General features: G+C 42.0%; 1 protein-coding gene across 2 annotated transcripts in view; it reads left to right on the top strand.

Annotated features, from left to right (window-relative positions):
* Positions 1-15,424, top strand: part of brf1a (BRF1 general transcription factor IIIB subunit a) — a 125,476-nt gene that overhangs the window by 63,272 nt on the left and 46,780 nt on the right. For both annotated transcript variants that reach the window (XM_085256274.1, XM_085256273.1), the window contains 4 exons: positions 7,758-7,819; positions 8,812-8,893; positions 9,107-9,162; positions 13,457-13,722. In XM_085256274.1, coding sequence (XP_085112400.1) covers positions 7,758-7,819; positions 8,812-8,893; positions 9,107-9,162; positions 13,457-13,722 — 466 coding nt within the window. The remainder of the gene's footprint in view (positions 1-7,757; positions 7,820-8,811; positions 8,894-9,106; positions 9,163-13,456; positions 13,723-15,424) is intronic.

Raw genomic sequence — 15,424 nt, 5'->3', positions numbered from 1 at the left:
TTCCGTTTCTCTTAATGTCAACAAATGTTATCAACCAAAATGTCCTGCTGTCAAAATTTCCATTAGGATCAGTATAGTTTGACTTTCTTAAGAAAAATGAACTATATGGTTGTGCGTGAGTCATGATTTGGACTCACTATACAGAAATCAACACCAACATTTAGATGTTCCTACTAACAAGTATGCTTATCCAAAGCCAGATTTGACTTATTTTTCTACCCCACGGGGGCCGATAACTCCTTCACCTGTCAGTTAGATATGCTTTATTCTACTTGTAGAGAAATGTACTTTCGACCACATGCTGCCAAACCGGAGACAGAAGCACAGACTGATTGCTGTCTTTTGTAGACAATGTGGACAAAGTGGTTTGTGAGGACTTGCGCTGACTTTGTGGGTCTTGCCACCTTAGCTTTCTGAAACGAGACGTCACAAATACGGGGAATGTTTGATTTCTCAACCACAAGTAGGCCCCACCCAAAAGCAGACCCTCTTTATTGTTTTTCTAGACACCGATGAGATCATAATGTACAAAGTAAACGTGCTGTTCGATGTAGGAGTTGAAGTTTAAGAGTGTGACTGTGAGCACATCAGGAAAGTGCTTACTGAGGTCATGAATTAAGGGAAACAAAGTACTTTGCAGTAGAATTTATATACCGCAAGACCAAAGTTGCTGCCCCCTGCTGGTCATCAGAAGGAAAAAGACGTGGGTTTGAAGCAGGGGTGTCCAACTCCAGGCCTCGAGGGCTGGTGTTCTGCAGGTTTTAGATGTGGTCTTGATCCAGGACGGCTATTTAAATGGCTAAATGACTTCCTCAATGTGTCCTGAAGTTCTCCAGAGGCCTGGTAATGAACTAATCATGTGATTCAGGTGTGTAGACCCAGGTTGAGATCTAAAACCTCCAGGACACCGGCCCTTAAGGCCTGGAGTTGGCCAAGCCTGATTTAAAGCATTATAAAGCTGCGTTTAATTTTCAGCCAGCACGACGATGAGAAAATGTCTTATAAACAACAGATTTGGAGATCACTGTTTTCTGTTTTTTATTTGATTTTTACAGAACATCCCAACTTTTTGGAAATCCCTTGGCTCTAACAGTGGAAAACTAAAAGTTAAACATCTGATCATTTGAAAGATTCCTCAAGTTAGCCACTGTTTTTGTTTTTCACTTCTGCACAATGTAATTTCATCATTGGCCAAAAAACCCGTTAAAATCACGAACGAGCCGCGGTGTTGAAGGGTAGGGCTGCAATCTAATCGGTTTCCTGTTTGGAATACATCTCAAACTTTTCACCACCCCTCCCCCTATTGCAAAAAATTGCAAAGACCAAAGCGCAGCATTTGTCTTTTTGAGCCTGGCCTGATTATTGCTTTGATCGCTTGGGATGACAAATGTCACTTGTGCCAGATTATAGGTTCAGTAAGTAACAGGAGGACAAGCTAAAATAAATATTTGAATGTTAATGTGCTTTCCGAAGATAAGCTGAGGCATGGACAGAGCAGACTGAGGTAATTTTCCTTTAAACATGCTGATCAGCCCGGTCAGAAATCAAATGTGTTTGGTAAAAGTCATGAAGAAGTGCAGAGGAGGAGGAGGGATACACAATATTGTTGAAAGATGCATGCACACACTTTTTTTTCCCTCATCTGGTTCTGGGGTCAAACTCAAAGGGTTGTTTGGGTTGTATTTGTGCTACGAATGGCTGAGCAACAAAGAAACGAGAGCTCTGGAGGAAAAGTAGCAGAGCGTTGGATGTGGGATCATCTCTTTCAGAAAGTTGCAGATAAAAGGAGCGACACTGATACGCCATATCCAACATCTAAAAGCTGTGGAGGAAGGGAGTTTCCAAAGCTATCTGACACGCAGTTCAGGCATAAATCTAGCTTAACTCTGCTCAGTACCAGGCTGGGACTGCATTATTCCTGCCTGAAGACACCCGCACAGTGGGAACTCTCAAATTAGCATGTACAGGTAACATTTCTACTCAGTGTGGAGCTGGAGGAAGGCCACGAGTTTTAGTGGCCACAGCTACAGAACTGAGTCATCGAGTTTTAATTGATTATAAATTGAGTTAAACGCTGAAAACCAATCCTCAGTTTAACGTTTGTGGGATTTCAGTGGCTGTAATTAATAAAAGCTGGTTTTTACTAACCGATGCATTTACTTCAGATGTGCCCCAGTAAATGCACATTGCCTCCTATTTTAGCCTAAAACTACAGGGGCTAACTTGTTCAGGAAATTGTAAAGCATGTTTACAAATGAAACTCTATATGTGCGAGGTGTTTTTAAAGCTTTATGTCTTCAGTGGGATCCAGCGGTTTTGGAGGTGGGAGCACAGGGAGGCAGGAAGCATTGAGAAACAGCCTAAACACGTTGTTGGTTCTGGTCTTTTTCTGGGATTTGTGGACACTAAGAAAAATAAGGATCCTCAGCGGCCGCATTATGTCTTACTTTTTCTGCTTGGCTCACTCACCAGCCCCCCCCACCCCCCTTTAAATCTCTTGTTCTCTGCCTCCTTCACCATCTTCAAAAGGCTGTCTACTTCACCTGTTAGCGTTCGCTCCTGCGGGGCACATTTTCTCAGTTTCTTTGTGTTCTTTTATTCTCTCGTCTTTCGTATTAGAGGTCCTCTGCGGTGAAGCATCTTTTTCTCCTGACCACATCAGACAGGCCTGCTGCCACCCGGGACACTGTGATATGTGGGAGACGGCCAAGAAGGGGATAGTATTAGGGGGTAATTCTGAAGCAGTAAGAGAGGGGTTGAGGAGTATACGTTGGGTCAGGTTACCTGGCTGTGAGGGCCACGAGAGAACAGGGTGATAGGGTTAACAGCTTGCGGTGGATTAGGCTGGTTGAACACCACCTTCCTGTGAGTGATTTTTGCTTTCTCCTTGATTTTTCTTCAGGCCAGCCGTATGCCTGAAAAGAAATTGAATTTGGCATCTTCTCAGACAGCTGTCGAACCTGCAGCTGTGAGCAAATAAGTGTCCTTACTGTGATGCCAGATAAAGGAGCTTAGCGAGTAAAATATATCATATGTGGGCTGGAGCCAGTTAAATCACATTGTTTATGGAGGGATGAGCCATCCCTCGTGTTCATGCACAGTGAATACTGAAGTGAAATTTAATGCCAAGACGAGGCATTCCTGCTCTTGTTCTGGAGTCACCTATCAAGGTCGCATGACTGTTGGGACCTGAATGACTAAAGCCCATCCATCTATCCATCCAGATAAAAGGACTTTGCCTTGTAGATGGTAGTTGGTTGCTAGGGGGCTTTAAAAGTTCCAGATGTCTAGTTAACCCTCTTGTGTCTTTATCATGTCATATGTCGATCAACAGTATCCTTTGCTGAAGCTGGTAGTTGCTTCAGTTTACTCACCTCAGAGTTGACACTGGTCTGATTGTATCCTCACGTGGTGTTGTCTGGACCTCTCAACGATGGCTCTCGGGCCTACTCTACGTTACAGTGTGTCTAGTTAGCGTTTAGCTTAGCACTAATTAGCAGATTGTGTTTCTGTATGTGTGCAAGTTCACGGATGCAACTTGCTAAACGAGCTTGTTGATTTTAGCTGATAACTTGGAACTTAACTCTCTGGGTGTTGCAGCTAAAATGCTGAGGCTGTACCCGGTCTTTAAGTCTGACATCATTAGCCGGTTCCAGGTTCAAACTTTGCTTCAGGTGCCAAAGTCAAACAAACACTGCAGCATCACTGAGAGTTAAAAACTGTCTAAATTCTTTCATCTTCATTAAAATGATCAGTGTGGCTGCTCTACCAGGTGTAACAATTAAGTTTAACATCCGGGCATCCATGAAAACACAATTTTTAAATTTTAGTTAGCAGGGAGTTAGCTTGCTAGTTTCCATCTAAAGATGATATAATCTAAAGATGATGTAATGACTGAGAGATTTGTGATGTAATTAAAACGTACAGCTCTGCTATCACTTCCAACATAAATGAAAACTAAACGGCAGTGACGTTTGTAGGGTTACTGAAGGTGGGCTAGCTGGTATATAATGATGTGCTACGTGGTGGATAGCTACACAGCTATGGTTAGCATAATATAAACACAGTGAACCTGGAGGATGAATGCTAACCTTTTTTTCTGAGCTTTAAAATGAATAGCGGTAATTAAAACCGAGAGAGGCCGACACTGGTCACTGCCTTTTTTTCGGGGCTTGAAACGTAATCACTTAAAGACCAGATGAGGCTACAGAATCCAAAAACTGGTGATGTCACAGTGTCTATATCCATTGATCAAATAAAGGCCCGCCCTTTAAGCCAACCTTCATGTGATTGGCTGCTTCTAGCAAACAGAAGTTGAAAGGGCAGCTGGGTGGGGTTCTCTCTGACATTACGTAGCACTAAACCGGTCAAAATAGTGTTTGAGCTCAATCCTCAAACAGCACTCAGAGGCGCGGTTAGTTTCATGGGCTGACTTTTTTTCTGCTTTAAATACCGACACAATTCACTGTAAGCTGTGTGTTACAAATACAAATAAAAAATATTATATAAAAATATTATATAATAAAAATATTATATAAGCCACTGAAAGTCCAGATCTCAGAATGATTTTAGCCATGACTGCCTGTTTCCCTGCTTTTCCCTCCATTAGTGCTTCCCCTTTGTCTTAAAAGTGTGTGAATGTGTGTGTGAATGGGTGGGTGACTGAACGTGTAAAGCGCTTTGGGGTCCTTAAGGACTAAGTAAAGCGCTATACAAATACAGGGCATTTACCATTTTACCATTTAAAAGAATTTATTACCACATTGTCAAGAGTAGGGTTTGTTTGGGAAATTGTGTGTGTGTGTGTGTGTGTGTGTGTGTGTGTTTTCTTTTTTGGTTCTTTTTCCTCCTCAGCACTGATGTGCAGGCAGAGCTGCATCTCTGAGCTACTGAGCTGCTGCCAAAAGACCTCAGGCTTCTGTCAGCCTGGACAGGAAGAGAAAAGTAGTTTCTCTGCATGCACAAGGTCATCAGGGAGGTGATTTCTGTTTTCTTTTAGGATTTGGAAGTTTTGTGAATGTGCTGCGAGTCGTTCTCCCCCCCCCCCACACACACACACACACTCTCTAATGAGGTGATGTAATCCACCACTTCTTATTCATAGTGACACAAAATGTTTCTGGCCTTCAGCAGTTTCCACTGAATTTCCACTGATGAGGGCCAGATGGCTTAAATTATTTTGTCTTCTGTGTAATAATGAGATAATCTCATTAAAGGGGCTTGGATTTAGTGCTTATTTAGCCCAGCCTGACCATCATGCGTTTATGGTATCCTACTACTTATTCTAAATGCATCATTAGACCTTCGAAGTAACATAAAGCACATGTTTTGTTTTTTCCTTCAGTCATTTTGAGATTCTTCAGGTTTTATCAGATTTTTATCTTGTATGAAAAAGTGTTGATCTGTTTTCACAAATAAACACTGAATGACAAGTTCAGCTAGTCGGTTGTACGATTGAAACCAGGAACAAATTCATAATGCTTCAAGGTTTCTTAAAAGAGGATTTTGTTTGTTGTTTCTCTGAAGTCAGCAGCATCATCCAAATAAAAAGATTGTTAGCTTACTCTGAACAGAGTGGGTTGTGATATTTGGGTAGTAAAACCTTGTTCATAATCTATTAATTGCACATTACTTGGTTTTTAGATTCAGGCACCACCTCCTGCAGGACGGTGCACCCCGGCTCCAGGAAGCTAAACCTGCATAAACTACTGCCTATGTCTAAATGCCAGCCTGCCCAACAGGACACTGACGTTCTGTATCTGTACCTCAACAGGTCATAGCTTTTTGTGCCAGAGAGAGGAGACCTTAAATTATATATCTGAGAAGCTGGTGCATGTTCTGTGGTCTCGTACAACAAAATAGTACTTTCCAAAAAAGCTTTAGTGACCTGCTCCTATTAGTTTTCTTTCTCTGTATGTCCAGATTATTAGACTTCCTCTAATACCTAGAATTTCACCTCAGGTCCTCACTAAACCGATTATTTAACACCATCGACACAGTGTAAACAGCTTTGTTTTTTTCAAACGTCACATGTTTAGGCTCACTCTTGTGCCATAATGAAAGTGGGGGTGTAATAGATATTCAGTTGGATGAAATCTGAATGTTAAAAGTTCCTCAGTGCTTTGAGTCTTCTCTGTATGTGTGTAGTCCTTCACTGTGAAGTTAGCTGTAGATGCTGCATTTATCATCAGGCTGAGTCCCGATTACTCGTACCTGAGGAGACGTGCATCTCCTTGTTGGAAGCAATAAAGTTATATATTGGTCCTCGACTTCACGTGACATCCCTGCCTGTTGGCTCTGCACCCTTCACATCTTCATTAAAAAGACGAATAGGCAGGAAAGTGAAATCGAAGAGCCCGATGTCTCTTATTTCAGCTTTACCTTCCTGATATACCGAGGCAAATTGTCAACCTGCGGTCCACAGATTCTCCTGCACTCTCACCAAGAACAATTTTATGGGTTTGATTAAAATTAGCAAGTGTCGATATATCAAAGCAGCGGCTGAATAATAACTCAGTAATTGCTCCCTCCCCCCTGCTCTCTGCGGGGTTGGACTGGTGTTATCAGCTCTGTGTCGCTGCTTCTCTGCCTCCCGGAGCTGCCGATCTCTCCCAGGGCTTGTCTCTGTCTTATCTCGGCCCCGCACTTCATGGGGAGGAAGTTCTTAGAGGGCTGGGCCCGACAGATAGCGACTGACCTGTCTCTTCCTCTGGAGCGGTTTCTTTTTTAAGGAAGCTGCAATCTGCTAACTGAACTAAAAAAAAAGCTGACTAGAATTAGCCCCCCCCAACCTCTCCACTGGTGCAGCAAACACACCCTTTACTGTCTGAGGATGAATGTATTTCTTCTTCTCTGCCTGCTCCCTGCCTGTCTGTGCACCTGTCTCTCCTTAATGAAGCTGCCCGTGGACTCAGGTGGCTCTTCTTTGAAGTTGCCGCCGACTGGGAGTTTGAACTTCAGGAAAGAAGGGCCCCTGTGAACATGTCAAACACAGAAAGCCTGACAGAAGTTAAATGACTCCCATAAACCTTTTGCTTGCTGCTTCTTCAGATCGAGCCTTTCAGTCTTTGCCTGTCTGATGTCTGCAGGCAGCCAGAGAAACACTGCACTTTGTTGCAAAACAGCTAATCAAGGTGGAGAATCTTTTGGAGTGAAAGCTGTTGAATTTCCATTGATGGTTTCCTTCTCCTGTCAAAGCCGGCACACGCTCCCGCTTCTTCCAAAGAAAGAAAAAAGTCATCTTTTGTTTCCTTTTATCAAAGCCAATCAGATTTTCTTTGAAATTTCTTTTCCAAAATTGGACTTTGTGCAACCGGAAGATTTGAGATACCGCTTTCCTTCATCGACACATCCTTCACAGGTAGGAGCGGGAGCGTGTCTCGGCCATCTTATGAAAAATGCAAATCGCTGTTTCAGCATCCCAGTGTTTCAAAATAAAGCGTGCTGAAATCTAGAAAGCGTATCGTAATTGAAAAGAATGCGTGTGAAGGTAGATCGGCTTAAAGTGAGTTAAGCCTGTTAGCGTCTTATTAGAAGTCACAGTGCATTTTTCTATTTCTTTTTTTTAATTTAGCGATTTCCTCCTGATAGAAGATGCTTCACAGATCTTCCACAAGGAAGAGATTTTATTTATTTATTTATTTGTTTTTGCAAGCTGCCGTTTCCTGTTTCAGCCCTTTGGGATGGGACGGCTGGAGTAAAAACGTGTGTTACAGCAAATCTAAGAGTGTCCATTCTGGTGTGTGTCTCTGTGACAGATGGTGCTGCTGACAGCGGGGAGCTCGACTTGAGTGGGATAAATGACAGTGAGATAGAGCTGGTACGTACCTGCTGCGTATGCAGCTCCAGTCACGCCGTACACACTACAGATTCACACATGCGATGTGCCTTCAATGCCCTGAAATCTTTCTCAATGTAGAAAATTCTGTTAGCTTTTCCTGTAGAAGAGTTAAAATCTCATCAAATGTTTTCTGCTATTGCAGAACTGTTAGCATGTAGCATGTTAGCTTGGTAAAAAATAGCTAAAAACTTGGACATGGTTCATTTTCAGAATTTTAAAAAACAAAATCTTAAAACTGTAAGGCAGCTACAGGGACAAGAAATACAAGACAAATCTTTGCATTGGACAGATTATCTCTTCACTCATCAATAATAATCATAAGCAAATTGTGCGTGCTCGTCTACGGCTTCTTTTGTTGCAAAAACAACTGACTCTAATGTTGAAGTAACCTGTTTGTTAGTGCTGTTGTCTTTCTAAGTCCCGCCTCTGCTTGTTTTTGACTGGCTGCTTAAATGCAAAATAGACAAGCTGGATTGGAGGCCAGAAAAGCAACTTATTGCAATTTATATTTTTACAAAGCTTATCACGTCTATAACAGCCGTGCACATTTCAATCACATGTAGGAAACTCGACTACACGTCAATGACCTGCAAACAGCAACTTTCCTCTTTATATAGAAAATAGGAAATGAAGACAAAATAGGCCTCAAAATGAATAAAAACATAAATAAAAGCGTGAGCCTCGCTGTGTAATGTGTTTATCTCAGTCAATAGAGTGCAAGCTCTAATGTGTTGTGTACGATAACATTGGATTCACAGGGTTATTTGCTGGGATGTGGGAACATGGAAGCACATCGTTAAAGAGAAGTTTGACTCAAACTGTGTTGCTTTCTTCTTTCTGATAAAATATGTAAAAACCAGGTTGGTTAACTGATGATTAAGCGCAGAGGTTAGCAGCAGGCTGTTTTACCTTAAAAAACTGGGAAACTCCCTGTAAAGTGAACTCCTGCCTCTCCCTGTGCTCCTCTGCAGTATCTGCTGAGTGACAAAGAAGTCAAAATCAAGACGGCACTCTGGATGGCAGAAAACTCCACCTACCTCAAAGAGCAGAAAGGTACCTTTGAGTATGCAACACGATCTTAGTGTTTCAGTGGTGAAGTTAATGCTCATTGGTTGGTTTGTCCCAGAATCTACCTCCTACTTTTAGTCCTCTATCAGCCAAACAGAGCTAAACCTCCAAATGAACCTGAGCGTTCAGGTTGTGTCATATTTATGTGCACTATCTATAAGTTTGTATGCTCAGACTGTTTCTTTTATTTTCTTTCAGAGAAGGAAGCCAAGATAGCGAAGGAGAAGGCGCTCGGGATCTACAAAGAGAGAAAGGTAACAGCAGACGGTCTGAAAAACTGTGAGATAAGGGCGGGCATTTTTGTTTGAGCTCGCCAGGATGACAGAAAGTTTGTCTGAGGCGGTAAATGGTCAGGCAGCATTATTTATTTGTTTTTTTTTTTTGTGGTCAGGCAGGGTGAGAGTTGATCAGTCAGACAGAAAATGGCCAAATGGGCCGTAACACAATTTGTCAGCCGTAAAAGCACCGGTCACATCTGATGCCGCATGATCTGTTCATATCTCCCAGCTGTCCAACCAGCGGCTGCCTCAACTTTGACCGCTTATCTACTTGAAATCTGCACCCTACACAATCCTGTCAAAAAGCCGCTCATTCTTCTGCTTCGGCTATCGGTCTGTGCGCTAGACTCATTGTGCCTGAAATGTCTCAGATTGTTCTTTTGACAAAATGTTTCAGACCCGAAAGAAGAAAAAAAACACCTGAAAAGTACCACAGATATTAGTTTGCCTGACTCGTTTTGCAGAAGGATCTGTTTAACGAACATCATTAAAGCACCCATATTCCCTGTCACACATATTCACAGGTCACTTTATTAGGTATACCTGTTCAGCTGACAGTACAAATATCTAATAAGCCAATCATATGGAAGCAACTCAGTGCAGTTTGGCATGTAGGGAAGGTGAAGAGGACCTGCTGGAGTTCAAACTTCAGGATCACGATCCGGTTGTTCAGTGTTGACGCGACGAATCCTACTTCCGGGCCTAAAGTAGTCTGCGTTTAATATGGCTTTTGTGTTGTTAACATGTTTAATGTTATGTATTTTCTTCTATTTGATCTCAAAAAGCTCCTAAAACAGTCAGCGATCACTGTTGACCTCCCTCGGCTTTTATTCCCGCTAATCATTTATTTAAGCTCAGTTTTTAAAACCTTAGGATGTAACTACAGCCCAGCCCATGCAGCAGTATATGAATGACTAACCTCGTATTGTGGATGGATTATCTCAGTTGTTCTCCTGGCTGAAGTTTGGTCCTTTTACAGCATCCTGCCATGCGATTACATTTGTTTCCGACCACCGAGAACACTCACGTTAACTTTTATTGAGTGGAAAAAAAAGTTAGCTTGTTTATATTATGCTAACATAGCTGTGTCGCTAGCGGTCACCTAGCACATCATTATATACCAGCTAGCCAAACTTCAGTAACCCTACAAACGTCACTGCTGTTTAGTTTTCTGTCTTCATTTATGTTGGAAGTGATAACAGAGCTGTACGTTTTAATTTGTTTCCAAAACCCCGCAGTCAGGACATGCTATATTGTATTTAGATAGAAGCTAGCGAGCTAACTCCCTGCTAACTTCTAACTCCGTTAAATGTCATAAATTCCGTTTTCATGGATGTCTGGATGTTAAACTCAGTTGTTACACCTGGTAGAGCAGAACGCTGATCATTTTATTAAAGATGAAAGACTTTAGACAGTTTTTCAACTCTCAGTAATGCCATCGTGATCGTTTGATATATGGACCTGCAGCGGAGTTTAGACCCAGACACGGCTAGTGACGTCAGACTGAACAATCGGATTAGGAGCAAAAGCGATTAAAAGCAGCATAATTGTTGATGCCACACAGACTGCTCAGAGTATTTCAGGCAGAGGTCACAGGCAATGGTTGAAAAAGAGAAACTATCCTGTGAGCAGCAGTTTTCTTGCTGATGCCAGAGGTCAGAGGAGACTGGCCAGACTGCATTGAGCTGACAGAAACAAAGGTATGCAGAAGAGCAGATGGGCAGCAATGGCAGAAGAGCACGCAGTGTGCCACACCTGTCAGCTGAGAACAGGAAACTGAGTCCACAGCTGGCACAGAACCAAAAATGAGCAGCAGGAAAATGTTTCCTGGTCAGAGTTAAACAACATGAAAGTACAGATCCATCCTGCCTTCTATTAACAGTTCATGCTGCTGGTGGTGCAGGGGTTTGTTGAGTTGTTCTGAAGGCAAAAAGGGGGCTTGTTGATCTGTGTGGTGTCACTGAACACGGTTAGCCAAAATATGCACTCTCTGGCTCTGAGAAGCCCCACCCACTGATTGGCTGCCCCTCATAAAGCTTGTTTACAAGGGACAGCCAATCAGAACAAAATGGGATTTAAATCGAGGGGGAAGGAAGCTTTTATCCTTTCAGAATAAGGTAAATACAGATTATTATTATTATATAGATTATTATATAGAGTATTATAGATTAATATACAGATTATTTTGAACTGTGAATCATGCAAACAAACTCTAGTAAAGTTGAGGAATAAAAGTAGTAAAGTTGTGTGGCTGGAAATAAGGAAAGTGGTCTCCTATAAAGTTTTAGTAATGCGTGTCCCACATACCTCAGGAGAACTCCTGCAGGCTTGTAATAAGTGCCTCAAACTCTCAGGCCTAAATGCCCAACTGCATGCCACGCTGAAATGATCAGATAAAGATGTAAACAGTTGGATGGACCCCTGCAAACTTACCCCATGTGTAGTAAGTTTGCAGATTCAGCTATATATATATATATATATATATATATATATATATATATATATATATATATATATATATATATATATATATATATATATAATATATGTGTGTGTGTGTGTGTGTGTGTGTGTGTGTATATATATGTATGTGTGTGTGTATATATATGTCAGTACCTCAGTACTGTGTGTAATCTGCATGCAGTCGTTAAACCTGCCCATCAGGTTTAATGATTCTGTGCAGGCAGATAATCATTCAGGCAGTAATTTATTCAAAAGAATATCGCTGGAGCTGCAGTTTGTCTGTGAATTATTTTCTGTAGGTTTTACTTGTAAGAGGAACAGTGAATAAAAATACATTAAGATGCAAAAGTTGAGAAAAGGGGGATATATTACTGCCCGAGGTAATGTAATTAAGTATCACTAGAGTCTGACCAATACTCCAAAAGCCAATTTTTCAGTGCTTAAACCAGTCAAAAGCATCACATTCTGAGCAGTGAAGAGCTTAAACCTGTCAGTCTTTAGCGATAAATGACTGAAGTAAAAACTGCAAAGTGAGATGGACAGTGAGCGGTACTGTGAGCCAGACTGAGACTAAACACAGACAGACGGGCAGTAAGTCCTGTGGAACTGGTTTCTTCTCATTTGCCATTACTGGTTTTGGCTCAGCACAGGCCCTTTGTTAGACCCAACATCTGTTCACTGGTTTTAACTAGCTGGATTAACTGCAGTGGAACAGATCTAATGAGACACGCAGCCTCCCGACAGCTCTTATCCAACCAGCAGCAAACTGTCACATCACTGACAAATAAGTGGCTGAATAAACAACAGGAAGAACATCGTGTTGATGCACAAAGGATTTGAGCATCCTTTGTTTCTCATTTGGTAACCGTTAATATTCTGTGTTGATTAGCTGCTGAATAGGGAAGAGGGGCTTTCAACTGATCACATCAAGTGTGTAAAGAAACTTGTTTAAAAGTGTGTTTTTAAAAGTTTTAAGGAAATCTCTGCTGATCTATGTCATAATTTAGAGAGGGGGTCAAGGTTAATGCAGAGTAACTGAAGCTGGGTGATAACCTCAATAATTGAGATAAACTGCATTTGTACAGAAACACGTTGGGTTTTATATTTGCCTGAAAAGCTGTTCTTTAGTCTTACCTTTAGAGGGCAAATCCTCCATGGGACCCAAATGCTTTAATATAAAGACAAACTGTTTTCAGATAACATTTGAGCTTTGTCTGGTTCAAAGAACTGATTGATCAGGACTTGTTTTGAATGTATGCGGTCCTAGCCAGGACAAAACTTTAATTTGGGCCTCCAGGAAAAGTCGTTTCTGCTGAGGGAGTAACGACTAATGAGCCCTTTAAGCAACAACCTGTAGCTTTGAATTTTTCACCCCAGCAGTACAGGTCTAGGGGTGACGATGTTGGTTCACTCCTGTGCACTAATTGGAAATCAAACAACAATTTGACTGGTAACCATGACGACATTTTGTACATCCTTTATATTATTTATCAGCCCTGAAGACCGTTATTTTTAATGCGCGAAATATTCACACAAATATTATTTGTCCGGTGTGTACAGGTCAATGTTTGCATACTAATACATTACAGTAATTCCTGCTAAACCTAAATCTGCATAAGATAAGTGTCTTACTTTGCTCATATAAGCATGTAGCTAAGCCAAATTACAGCCCACACATACCTGGTTAATCTGGAAGCAAATACTTTGTTTTGCTGTAATGTGTTTTCCAGATGTTTTGCAGATTATAAAGTGTCCTTGTTTTATGAGAGGCGATGTTAAGCTTTAGTTTTGTTTGAAATCCCGACAGCCAAGGGGCCCCAATAGGAAACACGCCCCGATCCGAGCTAACACGGCTGACGAGGCCATTGAGAAGATGCTGGAGCAGAAGAGGATCTCCTCCAAGATCAACTACGACGTCCTTAAGGACCTCAACGTCAAGCCCTGCGCCAGCCCAGCTCGCAACGCTGAGTCCCCAAAGAAGGAAAGGCCAGCCGCCAAGCTGGCCGGACGCAACCGAAGACCCGCCCAAACTCAGCTCAGCCTCAGCACGCCTCTCAGTACTCTGGGAAAAAGGTTGGTGGAAAACCTGGTTTCTAATAGTGAGCAAAAAACATTAAAACAAAGATTCCTGAAGCCTATCAGCAAACTGCCCACTTCCTAATGGACCTCTGAGATTCTGGCTTTTAAAGCAGAGTGCACATAGAGGGAACTTAAATCAAATTAATATATAGTGCCCGCTCTTTGCCTTTTAAGCAGTACTGTTTCTTTCTCAAGGGATTTGGCAGCCTTTGAAAAACTCACTACAGGTCTGCTTCTGTAGATTTACAGCTTGTCAGTGTCTTCTCTTGCTTCACCTTTTCCCAGGCTGACTCCAGAAAGTTTAGATCCGACCTCTGTCGACCTGTTACAAGACTCCTTTTTATATGACACAAATCCATCCCACAGATTTACCAAACATTTGTAGAATGGTTGAGTATTTATTCACGTAGAATCAGAGTAACAAAGCATTTTCATGTTTCCCCAATATGCTAGAATCACAGTGAAGATTAAAACGATTGGGTTACTGATTTGGTCGCTCAGTTATGCTCCAGCTATGACTCGATTCTGCCTGAAAAAAAAAAAGATTCATGTGGTGCCCACAGACCACACTGATTCCTGGCAGTAAACAGCCATTTACAGGCTCTGACGACTGCGTTTGCCAACCACAGAGGTCCCTCTGAAAGCCGGCTCAGCTGTGATGCTTCTCTGCTACATGTGCTGCAGTGTGCATGTGTAAACACTGGAGCTGGAACCATTGTCGTGGACGCAATACACAACTGCACCATTACACCGGCATCTTTTTCTACATTATGGTCTTTTAAAAAAATGATATTGATACATATCAGTGACACGTTTCATGCTCGTCGTACGTTTCCCAGAACTCTCAATGATTTACATAAGATTCCTACTTTTTTTGAGTGTGTGTGTCTATTATCTTGTAAGCATATTAAGCAGCTAAAAAAAGATCTCTTGATGAGAACAGCTGTTGTGCCAGCCACTATGTCATCTGTGGGAGGCTCTTTTCCAAAAACATTGTGTGGATAGTGAATTAATTGTAATTTTACCTGCTTGCGTTAACGCTCTCACCTGTCATAACGGCTAAAGAACATGGATCCATATTTACTTTTGTTTGGATCTGCTCAGCCTCCTCTTTCACTCCCTCGCACCATTAAATAATCTGGAATGCAAACAACAGATGCTCAATTGAATCAAGGCGAGATGGATGGGAGAGTGTTTGCTCAGGTCTGATCGGCACCAGCCGCTCCTCGTCTGCCACCGAGGTCAGACTCGGCTTTTTGTTTTCCTGGAACAAGGAGGAGAAACTGCCTCATCCCGACTCCGCTCGCCCCAAAATAATCACCTGCGACAGGAGGACAGATGTTCAGTCTTCTGTTATCCTTTTTTTTTTCTTTTCCCCTCGACTCCTGTGGGATTTACCGTATTTCTTTCTTTTTTTTTTTTTTCCTTCAGCGATGCACCTTGTCTGCCAGGATTTGTCCCTTAGCGGTTGCTCACCACCCCCCACTCCTTTCGTGACATGCATTCACGGGACTGATCCACACTGATCCTTTCAGACGAATTTAATGGGTTTTCTGCAACAGGGAGAAAAGCTGAGGGGCTTTTTCCCCCCACTTTGTTTGGTAGTGGGGGAAATTGGTTTCCTATGGCTCTGTTTTTAAAACTCTTTCAGTTAATGTTGGTTTTAGGTGCCATCTTGAAGCTTTATAGCTCTCCT

Source organism: Mchenga conophoros, linkage group LG19, assembly GCF_057382185.1.
Source record: "Mchenga conophoros isolate Kocher_MC1m ecotype Shallow Benthic linkage group LG19, M_conophoros_male_GT1.1, whole genome shotgun sequence".
Lineage (NCBI taxonomy): Eukaryota > Metazoa > Chordata > Actinopteri > Cichliformes > Cichlidae > Mchenga > Mchenga conophoros.
Note: the sequence above shows the minus strand (reverse complement) of the source record. Positions and strands in the feature narration are given on the sequence as shown.